At 41.4% G+C, this 17,864-nt stretch overlaps 1 protein-coding gene across 3 annotated transcripts in view; it reads left to right on the forward strand.

Moving 5' to 3' along the window:
• The window catches only part of SLC10A7 (solute carrier family 10 member 7), a 253,930-nt gene that overhangs the window by 169,157 nt on the left and 66,909 nt on the right, over nucleotides 1-17,864 (forward strand). For all 3 annotated transcript variants that reach the window (XM_032633372.1, XM_032633374.1, XM_032633373.1), the window contains one exon: nucleotides 4,253-4,288. In XM_032633372.1, the coding sequence (XP_032489263.1) occupies nucleotides 4,253-4,288 (36 nt within the window). The remainder of the gene's footprint in view (nucleotides 1-4,252; nucleotides 4,289-17,864) is intronic.

Consider the following 17,864-nt stretch of genomic DNA (forward strand, 5'->3'; position numbering starts at 1 on the left):
TAGATGGGGATAATATCAGTACCTACTGTATAGTGTTGTAAGGATTACGTAAGATAACACACAGAAAGTCCTTAGTGCGTCATCTAATACAAGTACTCCATAAATATTAGCTATTATTATTTTATAATAATTAGAACAACTTCACCAAAACTTAATTATGGTGCTCTTGTCAGGATTAACGGCACCATGGCTGACTCATTTCCTAATACAATTGAAAAGCAACTTTCAGCTTTGTGCAACAATTCATTCTTAGTTAATGAACTTGAACAGCCATTCTTGAGAAAATAATGAGGAATTGTGAATCTAGAATTAGAAGATGCATCCTATTCACTAGGAAACTTAATGTCTTAGCAACAAATGTCGTAAGTCCTCGTAAGAACTGTTGTGTGTTGGTGACCATACACTTGAAATATTCAAGCAGGAAAATCTGGAGATAACAGTGCTCTCCCTTCCAGAATGAGAGCATCTCTAAGAATTGGTGATCAGCTGGAAGCCAAGGTCATATAGCAACTAGTCATGATATATATGTCCTTAGCAGAACTCTGTAGGAAGCTGCACTGGTTGTTAATCTGCTACCCAGAGACCAGTGCTGCACTGGGGTCAGTTCAGGATTTGGAGCTGGACAAAGCAGGCTCTAGTCCAAGCTTTGACATTTGTTTCCTGTGTGATTTTGGGCTGGTTGCTTGGCTTTTCTGAACCTGTTTCGTCATCCATAAAGTGGGGCTATTATGGAAACCAACTATTTCAGTAGAGGAAGGTCAAATTTTTAAATGTACATAAAAGTACTGAAGCAAAATACCATTAGTAGTACTGGTATTATTACTAATACTGTTACTATTCCACTATTGCAAAGGAAAATGAAACGGGCACCAGGAAGAATATGGGTGCCCACGTGTTATATGATACCAGTGTGGGTTCGACCCCTCTAATACAAGACAGATGTTCCCAGAGTGGTGACAATGCTCAACCTTCTTCCTGGGGGAAAATTCTTATCCTATCACAGATATCATACTGTTTCTCAGAAGTGTTATTGAAATTCCATAATTCACATTAATATAAGTTTCTATTTTCTTTTATCTGAATTTAGATGAACTGATAGATAACAAGGGTAAAAGTGGCTAGGTTAGAAGCAAAGTCAAATTCATTTTCCATTTACTAAATTATTTTACTAACTCATTATACCCCCCCTTTAACATTGGGTTGGCCAAAAAGTGCCTTCGGTTTTTTAAGTAAAAATAAAAGACACGTTTTTCATTTTCACCAAGAACTTTATTGAACAACATATTCACCCTTTTGTTCCACTACCTTCTGCCATTTTTCAGGCAACTTCATAATTCCGTCTGCCTCAAACTTTTTATCTTTTTGAGCAAAGAACTGTTCCAGGTGCCTTTTACAGTCTCCCAGGGAATTGAACTTTTTTCCATTAAAAGAATTTTGTAAAGACCGAAATCAATGGAAATCCGAAGGTGCAATGTCTGGTGAATATGATAGTTGAATCAGAACTTCCCAGCCAAGCTGTAACAGTTTTTGCCTGGTCATCAAAGAAACATGTGGTCTTGCGTTATCCTGATGGAGGATTATGCGTTTTCTGTTGACTAATTCTGGATGCCTTTTGTGCAGTGTTGCTTTCATTTGGTCTAATTGGAAGCAGTACTTGGTGGAAGGAGTTCATAATAGAGGACTACCTTCCAGTCCCACCATATACACAAATCACCTTCTTTGGATGAATACCGGCCTTTGGTGTGGTTGGTGGTTGTTCCTTTCGCTTGCCCCATGATCTCTTCCGTTCCACATTATTGTACAGTATCCACTTTTCATGGCCTGTCACAATTGGTTTTAAAAATAGAACGTTTTCATTATGTTTCAGTAGAGAATTGCATGCGGAAATATGGTCAAGAAGGTTTTTTTTGCTTAACTTACGTGGAACCCAGACATCAAAGCAATGAACATAACCAAGCTGGTGCAAATGATTTTCAATGCTTGATTTGGATATTTTGAGTATGTCGGCTATCTCCCACGTGGTATAACATTGATTGTTCTCAGTTATTGTTTTGATTGGATCGCTATCAACTTCAAGTGGTCTACCCAACTGTGGAGCATCGTCTAGCATGAAGTCTTCAGCACGAAACTTTGCAAACCACTTTTGACACGTTCAATCAGTCACAGCACTTTCTCCATACACTGCGCAAATCTTTCTTTGTGTTCCAGTTGTGTTTTTACCTTTCTTGAAATAATAAAGCGTAATATGAAGAAAATGTTGCTTTTTTTCTTCCGTCTTCAATATTAAAATGGCTACACAAAAATTCACCAATTTAGATAAGTCTCTTTTAAAATGCATGCTGATGTGACAGCTGTCACAATACAATCTAACAAAATTGTTTCAAATGAAGTTAAAGACAACTAAGTGCTACTAGAACCATCTTACAAAAAAAACCAAACGAACTTTTGGCCCACACAATAGTTTGACATGGTTGGAAGGATCAGCTCCAAGCTCCCTCTCCTGGCCTCCAAGGCCTTTGATGATCTGGTATCTGAATCCTCCACTTGATACTTTTTTTCCCTCCCTGCTCAACTTCATAGCTTTGCAAATGCCCTTCCTTCTTCCTGCAATATCCTAACACCCTTTCTACCGGATCACGTTTCATTAGTTCTTCTAATTATTTGGAACCATGCCTGGCATGTAAGTGGATATTCAATAGACATTTAAACAAATTGACTTGAAATCAGATGGCTCCCACCTAGACTGAAACAGCCAGATATTTCCATTTCGACGTGACCTCACAAAGTTCGGAATTCCTCCCAGAGTCTGAATAGATTCCATGTTATTGAAGGACAGTAACTCTTAAAAATTATTTTGCACGTTGAGCTCTTCTAAATGGTGCTGATGAGAACTTGCTTCAGAGGCACCAGTGGAGCTGATAAACCACAATACATGTTTTAATAAGTAGATTTTAAAATATAACACTTGAATAAAGATGTGGTATTCCTTATTGCCAGCTAGCTGTGAAAGTTTGCACAATAAAGAAGCATTTATTCTATTATTTAACAATAAAACAAGTCTGTGTGTGGATATTCACATGTGTATATGCCTAAAAAAGTTGTGGTAGCAATATTCATATAAGGCAAGCCATTCCCTTTGGGCCACATCCAAAAGAATTTAGTTACTGTAATGATAAAAGGGCTTCCATATATTAATACCAAAAGGACTTTTTCCCAAAAGTAATGAAGTGGTCCCAGACCTCGATCCTGGGCACAGTATAGTCTCTCTCTGTCTGTCTGTCTATCTCTGTCTCTGTCTCTGTCTCTGTCTCTCTCTTTCTCTCTCTCTCTCTCACACACACACACACACACACACACACACACACACACACAGACTCTTTGGAATTTTAAAGTTCCAAGTAGAATTCATTAATAAAAATATGAACTGCTTTTTCTTGTATAAATCATAATAAAGTGTTGAGAGATAAAGGAACAACTAAGGGGGCAAATCATCAGCTGCTGCTGTAAAACCGAGACCTGTCATGTTAACTCCCAACTCAAACACCTAGTTTTAAAGATTTACCTTCAAGAATCCTAAAAGCTTGTATCCTGCCTCATCAACAACAGCCTCAAACTGTTCCCTGTCATCGAAGAAAACAAATCTTTTGCTCCTTCCTGCCTCTGGAGGCAGAGGGACTGAGGTGGTCCTGGGTGGCTGAATTAGATGAAAGACTTGCCTTCCACCATGGAGACATGGAGTCCAATCAAGTGAAATGAGTTTTGAGATCCCAACTCATTTCCTAGGGGAGATCAGTTCACATTACAAAATCATGACATCCCATTCATCACAACTGACGTGGTCTTTGCTCAGGAGAGGACCCCAACTGGGACTAAACCACCTGTCTTCTCTTGAAAAGGGGCACTTTATCCAAGTTAGAGTTGAAAGCCTTGGAGTGAGAAATCTTGCCAGCTTCCACCCAAGTGATGCATATGCAACGTGGAAGGAAACTTAAGCTTAAAAAAGGCAAGACGAGTTTAAGGAAGTTTGGTGGTTGTACTTCAAATGATGCCAGATATGAATAATTATACTAGAGATGCTAAGGCATTATGGTCGGGAGAGCCAAGAGTGGGGCTCCCTCTTCTTTATCTCCTAGATTTTATTAAACAGAAATGAGAAGGATAAGCATGTCCATGCATCAGAGTTTAAAATGGCCAAGAAAGTGTCCTGTTTTCCAGGCTGATAAATGATCGTCATCTCTTTCATTTCTTTCAGGGCATCGTTGTAACACCCCTGCTACTGCTGCTTTTTGTGAGTATTTTGATGTTGTTTTTAATATTCTTTATTAAAAGCCATCTACAACCCTTTAAGAAAGGTCTTTAGAAATAAATTGAAATTTGAATCTTGTATCATATTTTGAACTGTTCTTCCAGTTGAGCTGTACCAAGTCATAACATGGAGACACAAAGAATCTCTGTAGTCTCATGGCCCAAGGACAGCAACAGGACCCAGTTCTTGGGCCTCTGACTCCTGGCTAAATCATTAATTATTACAAGTTAACGACCTGTGACGTAGGTCAAAAATGTGCTGCACTTTATTTTCTCACTAGTGAGACTGAAGTGATTGCTAGTGAGCGAGGGTTTGATTGAAAGAGCCTTGGTCCAGGGGACCAGACAAAGCTTAGTTTCCTGTGCTGGTACTGATAGGAACTGGCTTCCTCACTTTGGGGAATACTGCCTCGGTGTTTTCATCTGTAAAATGGGAAAAAATTACACCTACCCCAGTCTGTCTCCCAGGGATAATGAAATGTGCTTTAGAAAGGAAAAGTACAAGCTACTGGCAAACCAAGCAAAAATTGTTCTGAAAATAAGAAATGCTAATTAGCTGTCTTATTTCTTTTGGCACTAAGCATATGAGAAATTAGATGAGAGATTATAATAGAAATTAATGTTATCTCATGCTGAGAAAAGCATATGTAACCATGAATGATACCTAAAATATTTTATGAACTGTGCATTTTTCATACACACATCTCCCAAGTATAAATCACTCCACTCATCACTGAAATAGAGTAGGGATGCGTTTCTGGGAGTGAAACTGTAGCTGTTTGACTAGCACTATTTGTCAGTGAATTAAAACTATGGGGCAAATTTATTTAATTATAGGGTAATTACCCAAGTTGAAATTCAATTAGAGTAATAGAATGTGGGACTTCATTTCTTACAAGCTGTGTAGGAAGTGGAGAGGGAGAGATGCCCTACTAAACAGTTGGATTTTGCATCTTTCATGAAAGACATTTCCTTCCAGTAATAACCCTCAGCCTCACCATCCCTTCTGAAATGCTAGCTCCATCCTGACAAGGTAAGGAGAGTCAAATCAGATCGCTTCCCACAGCATCACAAACCTCATTAATTTAGACTCAGCAATTCAGAATTTGCAGGGAGTCAAATTGAAACTGAAGTGAATGTCTCTTTGGGAAAAAAAGACTTGGTTGGTATGTACCTACCTGCTCACCTGCTCACTCACTAGATGTGAGGACCTGGGATCGTCCCTCAGTGTTTTTTCCAAGCCTTGGGATCGTAATTTCCCAGGAGCAGCACTCAGTGGGCACAGGATGCAGGCCAGCCTGGGGTCCCCCCGGCAGTGAGTCAGAGAAGTAGCGTAGAGCTGGCCATATAGAAAGAGTCCAATAAATGACTACGTAGCCTAGATTTTGTCCATTGCAGAAGAGTAGCATCTCCTACTCAGGGGACTCTTTGAAGAAGATCACGAGAGAAGTCACAGCCACAACTAGGGGGCTAAGACCTAGGTAGCACTTTTTTTTTTTTGCGGTACGCGGGCCTCTCACTGCTGTGGCCTCTCCTGCCGCGGGGCACAGGCTCCGGACGCGCAGGCTCGGTGGCCGTGGCTCACGGGCCCAGCCGCTCCGCGACACGTGGGATCTTCCTGGACCGGGTCACGAACCCGTGTCCCCTGCATCGGCAGGCGGACTCTCAACCGCTGCGCCACCAGGGAAGCCCATAGGTAGCACTTTTGAGTATCTCAGAGTCTGGAATCCCTGAGACACTGTTTCAGCTGTGACTAAAGGAACCAGATGCTTACTTTTCTCCCTCTCTTCCCATCTCCATGCCGTAACAAGACATTCCCAGCTGGTTAATATTAATGGCATCATGCAAGCTTGCCTTCCCTCTTAGACCCTAGACTTGTGAGCTTTAGTTTGTTCAACCTTTTTAAATCATCGAGCTACAGGAATAGTGAAAGAAACCCCAAGACCCTCAACTTAAAAGTTTAATGTTTCCCTTTTGAGCCAACTGGGCTGTTCCACTAGGTTCAATGGCACCGTCACACGACATCAATAGTTACTTCTGTGTTACGTGACTTGAAATTGCATGCACAGTATATAATACTTTTTGCCTGTGCATTTTACGAACAATGGGAATTGCTTAAACACTTGGGTGACCAGGCTTCACTTAGCAGGAGAGAAAAGCCTGAGCGACTTATAATATGAACACATATTATTAAAGATGTAGTGTTTTTCATCAACACCCCTGTTGTGGCTTAAATTGTGATTCTCCAAAAGATAGGTTGAAGTTCTAATCCCTAGTACATCCGAATGTGACCTTATTGGAAAACAGGGGTGTTGCAGATGTAATTAGTTAAGATGAAGTCATAGTGGTACAGGGTGGGTCCTTAATCCAATATGACTGCTGTCCGTAAAGAATAGGAGTCAGAGAACCACAGGGAGAATGCCACATCACGATGGAGGAAGAGATTAGAGAGACGGGTCTACAGGCCAAGGGACACCAGCAGTTGCCGGCAAACGTCAGAAGCTAGAAGAGACAAGGAAGGATTCTCCTCTAGAGATTTCAGAGGGAGCATGGCCTCGCTTGATTTCAGACTTACAGTTTCCACAACTGTGAAACAATACGTTTCTGTTGTTTTAAGCCACCCAGTTTATGATATTTCATTACAGAAGTCAAAAAAGCTAATACAACCCCTGAAAATTGAATTGTCTTTTTTTTTTTAAATCATATCTTGAAAGTGTAAATTTCTGGACAGTCAGTCACAGTAGCTAGTAAAAGCCATTTTTGCTGATGGAGTCTCAGTTCCCTGTATTCGTAACATCTTCTCAGAATGTTCCCTTTACCATCTTGCTCCAACTGAAACCTGTCTTCTTATTCATGTTTTTGCTGTTGGCATCTTTCATATCACTGAGCCTTGAAATGGGAGAAGGTGTCTTTCTTGTTCCTCTTTACCAATCCCAGATCACTTCCCATGCCTTCTCCATAAAATCCTCCTATTACCTTTAAAGGTTATGCCAGCACACCTATATTACCTGCTGCCGCTCTTTGTTGTAATTGTCAGTGGAACACCAGGTCACGCTCTAAGAGTCCAGAAAAATGTTAGCACCTTTCCATTGTCTTCTTTTTCACAATACACTTGGATTGATTCTTGGTGTTTTCAGTATTCACATAGTTGACCTTCCCAATACCCTGGCCTCTAAATTCTTGACCCCCTTCACCAGTGAGATTGCCTTCCCCCTCATCTCAGCCAGTCAACCCTGCAGTCAGACCGTTGACTTATTATTGCCAATGATAGCATCCTTCCATAATCCTATTTTCAAATGTCTTCTCCTACTAGCAGCTGCTATCTTTGTGACCTACTCCCCAGATTAAGAATTCTTCAAACTTGCCAGGAGGGCTCATTTATTTACCTTATCACCTTCAATGCTTCTAACTAATCCACCCTACCCTCACTCACCCTCTTACCCTCAGATTCCATCTGACCTAGCCTAGATCTCATGGTCCATCATTGTAATTACTTTATTACATACACCGTCAACAACCTTGCTCATCTCTTACTGCTTCCTATTTGTCTGGCAAGTGCCAGGTCTGCTTAAATCCAGCTCTACACCTTTCTGTATTTGTACCTGAGCACGCGGGGGCACCCACTCTCATGCTGACTGATCTCATTCGAAATTCATGACAACTAATTGTAAATGAGCCTGGCAATCCTACTCCCTTCCCCGAACTGATGCACATCCCCAATATCTAGAGAATCACACCTTCTCCTTGCTTCTCAAATCTCCAGTGCCTCTTCTCTTTTTTTCATCTTAACTGATGCAGAAAGGAAACTAGATGATGAGGAAGTCAGAAGCAATCAGAGAAATTTACAAAATCCCGCCTACTTGCTTCTATATTTTTCACCTCTCTCCTCCTTCCGTAGATAAACTATCTTTGCTCCCATCTAAGGCCAGTCCCTCCAGTTGTGCCATCCCTTATTGCCTACTTAATAATAGGAGCCACACACATTTCCCTCTTTCTCCTATGTCATTAAATTTTCTATCTCTGCTGGATCATTTCTGTCAGCATGTAAGCATTCTGTAATATTACACATCTTAAAAATTAAATTTCACCTTATCCTACCTGTAGTCCATTTCTGTGCACTCTTTTACGGCACAGTTCCTCCAAAAAGTTATTTTAACTTATTCATCACTCATTCAGTAATATGTATTGAGTTCTTCCAATATACCAGTCACTTTCCGGGGTGCCAAGGATATAGCAGTGAGCAAAACAGATACATCTTTGCTCTAATGGAGGTTATATACTAGTGGAAAGAAGCAACCAACAAATAAGTAAAAATATATTGTGTAAGATGGGTGCTAAAGAAAAAATAAAGTAAGGAAGGGAAGTGGGTTGGGAGGTTGGACTCACTGAGAAACAATATTTGAGCAAAGGCTTAGAGGAGATACCACCAGAAAGTGAGCTTTCTGGTGGTAGAATGTTCCAGGTGGAAGGAACAACAAGTGCAAAGGTCCTGAGAGTGTGCTTGGTGCCTAAGGAACAGCAAGGAGGCCAGCGTGGCTGGAATGGAGTGAGCAAGGGGAGAGTAGATGGGGATGAGGTCAGAGACATAGCAGAGGCCAAATGATAGAGGACCTCAAAGTCCTTTGTACAGATTTTGAATTGTAATTCAAGAGAGACAGGAGACGATTGAAAGAGTTTTGATCAGGGGAATGGCATGTTCTGACATTCCCTTTAAAAGGGTAACTCTGGATGCTGGGTTGAGAGTAGATTGTTAAGGGGATCATGGTGGAGACAGGAAGACCAGTTAGAAAGCTAGTGCAAGAGATGCTGTTAGCTTGGGCCAGCGTGGTTGAATAAATCTGGTGGGAGGTAGTTCTTTATTTTCTTGGAAGAACTGAGAGATTGAATGAAAATTATGAGGGAAAGATAAGAAGCAAGGATGACTCCACACCTGTGCAACCTGAAGTATGGAATTGCAAGTTACTAAGATAGGGAAGGCTGTAGGGTCGAACAAGTTGATGGAACTCACAACAGATTCAGTCTTGGACATGTCTGGATTAAGATGTCTTTCAGACATCTAAGGAGAGAAGTCAAGTAAGCAGTTGACTATATGTCTGGAATTCAGGAGAAAGGGTCTGGACTTTCTGTGTGTATGTATCTCTAGAGATACACATTTGGGAGAGCTCAGCATAGAGATGGATTTTGAGTTAGACTGGACGAGATCACCAAAAGAGAATAAAGAAGGAGAGGTATCAGTGGACTGAATTTGGGGCATTCTAACATTAAGAGGTCAGCAAAGAAGACCAAGGATATCCAGTTTGCTTAGGAAGAGCACCAAGAGATTTTAATGTCCTAGAAGCCTAGCAGAGAATGTGTTTCAAAGAGGGGATCATGGGGCTTCCCTGATGGTGCAGTGGTTGGGAGTCCGCCTGCTGATTCAGGGGACACGGGTTCGTGCCCCGGTCCGGGAGGATCCCGCATGCCGCGGAGCGGCTGGGCCTGTGAGCCATGGCCGCTGAGCCTGCGCGTCCGGAGCCTGTGCTCCGCAACGGGAGAGGCCACAACGGTGAGAGGCCCGTGTACAGCAAAAAAAAAAAAAGAGGGGATCATGGTCAGCTACTTCAAATGCTGGTAATAATTCGGATAAAATGAAGTCCAACAATTGGCCATTGATTGTAACGAGATGGAGGCCACTGGAGACCTTAATAAGAGCTATTTCAGCAGAGTTTTGGAGGTGAAAGCCTTATTGAAGTTGGTTCAAGAATAAATGAAGAAAGAAGAGTTAAAGACAGAGTTCATTTTGCTGTAAAGTGTGCAGAAAATGGGAGAGCAACAAAGTTAATGAAGGACTGAGAGAGGATTCTTTTTTAAGTTGGGAAAATTATTAGCATATTTGTATCGATAGATTAATCCAGTTAGAGAAGGATAATTTGATACAGAAAAAAGAGGGGAGAATTTGTGGACCCATGTCCTTGAGTAGGAGAAAGGGATGAGTTCTAGTGTGTAAAGGGAGTATGGCCTCCTAAGCACAGATAGTTCATCCAGAGTCACGGAAGGGAAGCCATGGGATATAGGCAGGGATGCAAGTAAATTGGATGATGTAATTATAGGAGCTTGTTAAGTTCTCCTCTGGTTCTGTTTTCTCAGTGAAGTGGCAAGCAAGGTTAGGGGTAGAGGACAAGAAAAGGCAAGGAGGTGTTGGAGATTTGATGAGAAAGGCAAAGACATGAAGCAGTCATACGTCAGAGTGAATGGAATGGGCAAATGCAGGGCTATGGTCCAGCAGCACCGAGGACCATCCTGAGTCTTTACACTTGGCATTGGCTCAGCCTGGATTCTCCCCACCCCGGATAGCCACACGGCTCCCTCCTTCACTTTCATCAGGTCTCTGGTCCGATGTCATTTTAGAGGAGAAGAATAATATATTCCATCACTCTCTCCCCACCTACCATTCTTAATTGTTCCTCTTTAGTACTTATCACGTGACATCTTAATCACTGGTTAATTTGTTTATTATCCATCTTCCCTAACTAGAGCAAAGCATTACAAGATAGCAGAGACTTTATGTTTTGGTCACTGCTAAAACCCCACTGCTCAACGTAATGCCTGGCTATGGAAGCCACTTGAAAGCATTTTTGAATGGATGCTTGGTTAAGAAAAACTGTTTCTGTTCTCACAGTACTTCTAACACCAAAGGTGTGGGTTTTCGATGCCAAGGGATCCTCCAGTTCTCTGCAAATACCAACCGGGTATTCTACAATTTAATTCATTTTGACACTAACTTCCCAGAGTTAATGCAGACCCCACAGGTGGAGGGCTCAGTCTCCCAAGATTGCCTCTCACTTCAGGTGCCAATCAGAAGTAGTGGTTTCCAGGTTACCCACACTTCTGTCTGACTTTGCTACAAATCAGGGGGCTCCCACAACCCCCTCCTCAGGTCCAATAATTTGCTACCACTGTTCACAGAACCCAGTGAAACACTTTATTTATTATTACTGATTAATTATAAAGGAAACAAACAAACAGCCAGATGAAGAGGTACATAGAGCAAGGTCCAGAACGGTCCCAAGGGCAGGAGTTTCTGTCCCATGGAGTTTGGGGTGTGCCCCCCACCCTGCATATGGGTGCATTCACCAACCCAGAAGCTCTCTGAACCCTTCTGTGCCAGGTACTGGGGACAAAACCCAAATAATGTAACAAAAGACACTCTTATCATCCCATCCCTCAGGAAGTTCTGAGGGTTTTAGAAGCTCTGTGCTAGGAATTGGGAACAAAGACCAAATATATATTTCTTACTGTATCACTACATCACAGTTGGACAGGTGGACAGGTGCCTCTGTTCAAAGAGTCGGGCTAGGACCACTTTTAAGACTCGTATGTCCTTATCACATGCTCTACCTTCAGGGCCACATTCCTTATTGTAAAGCTATTTTGAAGGGACCAACTTCACTCTCCTCACAGTCTGTTGTGCAGGGGTGGCATGGTACGGGGAGAAAGCATCCCGTTTTGGTTCAGTCTGCAGCCAGTATTTGTTGTGAACAGTGGATTTTCTTTTACCCTTCTTAGCCTCGGTTTTTACCTCTGTAAAGTGAGAATTATGATAAGATGAAATGAGTTCATTTATGGGTAAGCCTGTTGTAAACTGTAAGGAACCAGCAAATGCTAGTTATTTAAATTTGACACTTTATAAAGGAAAATAGAAAATAATGCCAGGAAGGATGTCAAAGTTTTGCAAAAGCACCTATCTGATAAAATGCAGCGATGGCCCAGCTAGTCCAGACCTTAAAGATGAGCTGAGTCTTAAAACTTTAAGATTCTATAATCATCTATAATCTTATAAACTTGTATATAAATGAATCCAATATTTACCATGGCTGGCAATGAGTGCAGTGAAACTTCCTGAAATAGCACCATTAACTCCTAAGGCTCAAAGTGCTTTTTACATATATCACCTCAATTTTCTTGATAACATACCTTTGCTATTGGCAGGGGCAGAAATTATTGTCTTTATTTTGTTAGTGGATGTGTATCAGACCACGAAGTTCCAATCTGTAAGGTAGATAAAGGCCTTGTCTAGCTAAAAACTATACTTATAAGTTCATTACTTGAAATTCCATGTGAATTGTCCTTCTGAAACAGTGTTCCCAGTGGTAAGCAGCCACTAGATTTTGTCCGCCTGGGCCAGGAACCATGAATATCTTATTCATTAACTTATCTCTGGTGCCAAATATTCAATAAATGTTGCAAGGAGGGGAATAGAAAGATGGGTGAACAATGGTTAGAATGAGTCAAATGATAAATTAGTGGCTCGAAGGTTAGGATTCCAGCCTGAGCCATAAAATTTTACTTTATATTTGCTATGACAAATAACTTACAATTTTTTTCAATAATAGTAAAACATCCATTCTTTTATTCAGTGTTTGGATGCCTACTGTGCACTGTGAATATTACAACGATCAGTCTGACATCGATCCTTCCCTCAAAGAATTTATGATTTAACAGAGAAAATAGAATATATTCACAGATAATTAAAATCCAAGGTAGAAATTGTATCACAAGTATCATAATATTTCAAAGGAGATTACTGAAAAAGAAAACATTTTATTTAATAGGAGAAGTGAGTTTTTTTACAATAATTTTTTACTGAAAGAAGCTTTTTTAAAAAATATATTCAAGTATAGTTGATTTATGTTAATTTCTGCTGTACGGCAAAGTGATTCAGTTATATACATACACACACACACACACACATATTCTTTTTCATATTCTTTTCCATTATGGCTTATCACAGGATATTGAATGTAGTTCCCTGTGTGTGTAGGACCTTGTTGTTTATCCCTTCTATATGTAATAGTTTGCGTCTGCTGACCCCAAACTCCCAATCCGTCCCTCTCCCTCCTCCCCTTCCCCCTTGGCAACCACAAGTCTCTTCTCTATTGTCTGTGAGTCTGTTTCTGTTTCGTAGATAAATTCCTTTGTGTCATATTTTAGATTCCACATATAAGTGATATCTTAAGGTATTTGTCTTTGTCTGACTTACTTCACTTAGTATAATAATCTCTAGGTCCATCCATGTTGCTGCAAATGGCATTATTTCATTTTTATGCCTGAGCAATATTCCTTTGTATTTATGTACCACATCTTCTCTATCCATTCATCTGTTGATGGACATTTAGGTTGCTTCCATGTCTTGGCTATTGTAAATAGTGCTGCTATGAACTGGGGTGCATGTATCTTTTCCAATGAGAGTTTTTGTCTTTTCTGGATATATGCCCGGGAGTGGGATTGCTGGATCATATGGCAACTCTATTTTTAGTTTTTTAAGGAACCTCCATACTGTTCTCCACAGTGGCTGTACCAATTTACATTCCCACCAACAGTGTAGCAGAGCTCCCTTTTGAAAGAAAACTTTTAATTTGAGGAAAACTTTTAATTTGAGAGGTAGATGGAAACTTCTACTATTTCTCCAGGGATCTCCTACTTACTTCAAGTTTTTTTCATGTGCGTGGTTCTGATTCTCGTTCATATCTAATATCACTTAAAACTTGCAGATCTTTCCTTTCCTCTGATGTGGTTTCTCACTAACACTCTGTTTACCGACCATTATTACAGTTTTTATTCAGCAGCAAATAATAGAGAAGACTGAAAGAGAGAGACTTGGAAACTTGAAATGGAGTGTTGTGGGTAGTGAAGATGCGGAGGCCCTGGTGCTGAGTCAAGCACTTAGGCTGTGAGGTCCGGGACAGTCCATTGGGCAGCGTGAAGCTGCTGCCTTTGTAGACCCCTGTCCCCCCAGGTCTCCTTAGCAGCTCCCTCACACCTTCTTCCCAACTACATCTTGGCGACTGTGCAGAATGAAAGGAAGCAACGTCTAAACTTCTCTCTTACTCCCTCTAAAGTTAAGACAAAGAAGGTAAGATAACCATGTTCACACCGTGGAACAGGTCAGTCTAATTCTACGCAATTATGACCTAAGGAAACCAGATATTAGCTGGTATTGTCATGGCCTCAAGCCCCATAATTCTGTAGACCACCACTTTTATTTAAATAAGTTCCTGCGTGGCAGGGGAGAGTCAGTAGTGCTTTGAGCTTGTGCCATTGGAACGACAAATCAAGGCCTCACTTCCGCCCCAGCCACCTCAGCTCAACATCAAGACCCCTGGAAACACAAAGGGCGGAAACTTGGACCGCTGCTGAAAGTCATGTTCTCAGAGTTACAGATCAGCCCATCTTCATATATGGGGATGGTCACATCAGTCGCTTAGGATATTTAATAAACATTCACCCTCATGCTTACCCATTCAATAGTAATGTAAGCGCCCCTTAAGTAAGTGGGAGCACCACCAGCTCTGCTGTTATATCAATTGATTTTATATGACTTGATTTCTTAGAAACCTGGCCCCTCATCAAGTAGATATTTAGAAGGCATTGTGATACTTGGACATATATACACACATGTGCACAACACGCAGACATGCACGTGCACCCCCATGCATGCACACCAGGCCCTGTTTCTAGGCTAACTGTATGCTCCATTCGTCTGACTGTCTCTTCTGTTACTTTCCATTTTAGCAGTTCTTAAATCCAATCAGCTTGAATTCTCAGGACACTTTAAAAGAAACCTTGTTTTTCCAGAAGGGGAGGGGGATGGTGGGGAGGGGGGAGAATAATTTTTATTGAGTAGGTATAATGGGTACTCTATGCATATTCCCATGTGAGTAGCATGAGTACCTTTAGAGGTAGGTATCATCCTCACTTATATGAGAAAACTTAGGTTCAAAGACTAGTCAAGAACACGGGGCCCTTTCAGGCAGCGTTCCTTCCGGGTTTTGCTTACAAAGCACGCCTCCTAGGAGACAGGTGATTTTAAGACATTTTATCAGCACTCAGTTACCACTTCCTGGACATATATATTTTAGGTAACATAGGAAAGATAAACAGAATAAAGCATAAATATTGCCTTGAAGAAACTTAAACCTCCTGTAGGTAAAGAAGAATAGACTATGGAAGAATTTTAGAGGAAAAATTAACTACTAAACTGTGTGATTCAGACTGAATTTCATAGGAGTTCACAGAAGAGCGAGGTCAGGGTCGGGCAGAGATGTCAGTGGCAGCTTCCAAGGCTACTGTCGTCATTAGTTTCTCTAGTAATTGGCTACCTGTGATAGAAAGTCCTTCAACTTTTGATCCCATCAATAAAAACAAAAACAACAAATACAGACATTAGTGTCATGTACAGTACTCTGATTTTTTGTAGTATGTTCCCAATGATGGTTGCATAACTGATGGTCACATACATGTGCGATGTATAAAATGATGATAAAACATAAAGCACTTGAAGAGAAACGATCCCATTGATTGCCTCAGTTGTTCCACACGGAGCCGGGCACTCCACCATGTGCCCAGGGGCGTTTGTTCCTAAAGCAAGTAAGACGGATCTCATCTCCTCGAGCCTGAGAGCAGCTTATCTTCTGACTGTGTGTATAAATCACGCAGGGATGCTTCTCACACATGGAGAATTTTGTAACGCAGAATAATCTGTGGAGTCTTTTGTAAATGCTCTTCCCGGGGCTCCCCCAGACCTTGTTGAAATAATGGGGAAGCAGGGGAGCACCTGGTAAGCCACTTTCAAATGCTCCAGAAGCAACATTGATAAACTCCCCCCACCCCCATCCCCCTTCAAGGACCATTGACCCGGAGAGGCCGAGTCCACTGCCGCTCTGGGACTTGGCAGACTTATCTGAAGGGATGAGCTCAGGTGCAGCGCTGTCCTAGCCAGGCTTCTCCCTGCACCTTGGTCCCCGCTCCAACACCAGCGGCTGCTCCCCAGGTGGTTATGATCTGGCTGAAGTGAGAAGGACACTGCTTCCTTACACCACCCTTGCCTGTTGGTCCCTCTTCTGGAGGAACTTAAAACTTTGTCTCCTTAAGGGACAATTAGCAACAGCAGGTTCTGTGGTTCCTGAACCAAACTCAGGATTGACAAGACCAAATCCTGTGGTCAGGGAATAACGGACAAAGCTTGTTTCTAGATGCCTCTGCATATCTCTGCCTCTAGCCAGCCATGTCCTGGAAGCCCAGCTTTCCTCTGCGGGCGATAAGCTGATTTACAGTTCATTTGGGCACATTTCGCTACAATTCTTGTGTTGTTTGAATAAACAGAACTTAAAATTGTACGTCGTTTCCATCAGTTATTGGAAGGTAATCTTTTCATCTTACCTTTTAAATCAGCAGATAACAAAAAGAAATGTTTTACGTATTTTTTTAATCTTTAAAAAAATCATTTAAAACCTATTTTGTTCTTTGTTGCTCAGAGAAGGAAAAATACCATGCATCTAGATATATAAATAATAAATAAAAGGGATCATTTCCTCAACTACCTGTACACATTCCATGCCGTAACCCATCTCTAGTTTGATACATGCAGCCAAATCAATGTGGCTTTTTAACAACCATATTCTTAATTTTCATAAAAATGGCAGTCATTTTTCCACTGAGCCTGTCAGCCTGGTATACCTTTGAGTCATTGATTTTGTGTAAGTAATCAGTTGAGTTCGCATGGAATGAAAGACACACTGGACTATAGATTCTGGGGAAAGACGGGACTGTAGAAGGGCTCAGGGGATCAAGGCCTAGGGACACTCTCCCTTCTTACGTCTGAATGCCTTGTCTTTGTGACGGGAAGGGGATAGTATTTATGAACATCCATAATGTCTGTGTGTGGGTACAAGAAAGTTAGATCCAATAGTAAGCAAGTCCCCTCCTTCTTTCCCTCACCTGGGGCTGGGCTCTGGGTAATGTTGGTGAGGGGCCAGAACTGGGCCGGAAGGGAACTCATCCTGCTTTCTATATAGGTCTGAAGTGGCTTCTTCCTGATTTCCTCGCAAAGGAGATTTAACATTCTTTACTCTACAGTATAAACTATAAATATCTATTCTTATTTTTCTCTGAATGTGGGACTCATGAAAAGCAAAGACCAATCATCAAGGGTGAATTATATAATACAATAATGTTTTAATAGCTGAGAAGGGACACAAATAGTTGCAGCGCCTGTGGCTAATGGATTTCCCTGGTAGGAGATAAAAGGCTGATTACACAGAGAGCAAGTGAGGACCTGGTGCGTTAATGACGATTTACAGGTCAGCTCACTTACAGGAGTGATTTAAAACGCACCATCTGTTTTCTAACTGTAGGCTGATAACTGTGATTTTACAGACGGTCAATGTGTCCTCATCAAGAATTTACTTATTTGTCTTTCTGAGTCTGCTTAGTCTGGCCCTGTAAAATTTCACTGACTGGACGCCCCCATATTCTTTCCAAATCAAACAATTTCTAAGTTGAATGGATCGACAGCAGCCAATCTTGCTTCGTTTGACTCAGCCTTTCTCTGCCAGGTTAGAAAATGAAATCCTAATGCTCTAAAGCAGGCCTTGTATGTACTGGATTAACTTCTTTCTGACACATCTACCCTGGTACTAGTGATGTGCCATCCTTGAGGGAGTTAAGAAAAGAGTTACTCAGATAATTTTCGGTGTCCTGTGGTTCACATCCAGAAACCCAGGTGAGAAAGGCTGCACCGT

Source organism: Phocoena sinus, chromosome 5, assembly GCF_008692025.1.
Source record: "Phocoena sinus isolate mPhoSin1 chromosome 5, mPhoSin1.pri, whole genome shotgun sequence".
Taxonomy (NCBI): domain Eukaryota; kingdom Metazoa; phylum Chordata; class Mammalia; order Artiodactyla; family Phocoenidae; genus Phocoena; species Phocoena sinus.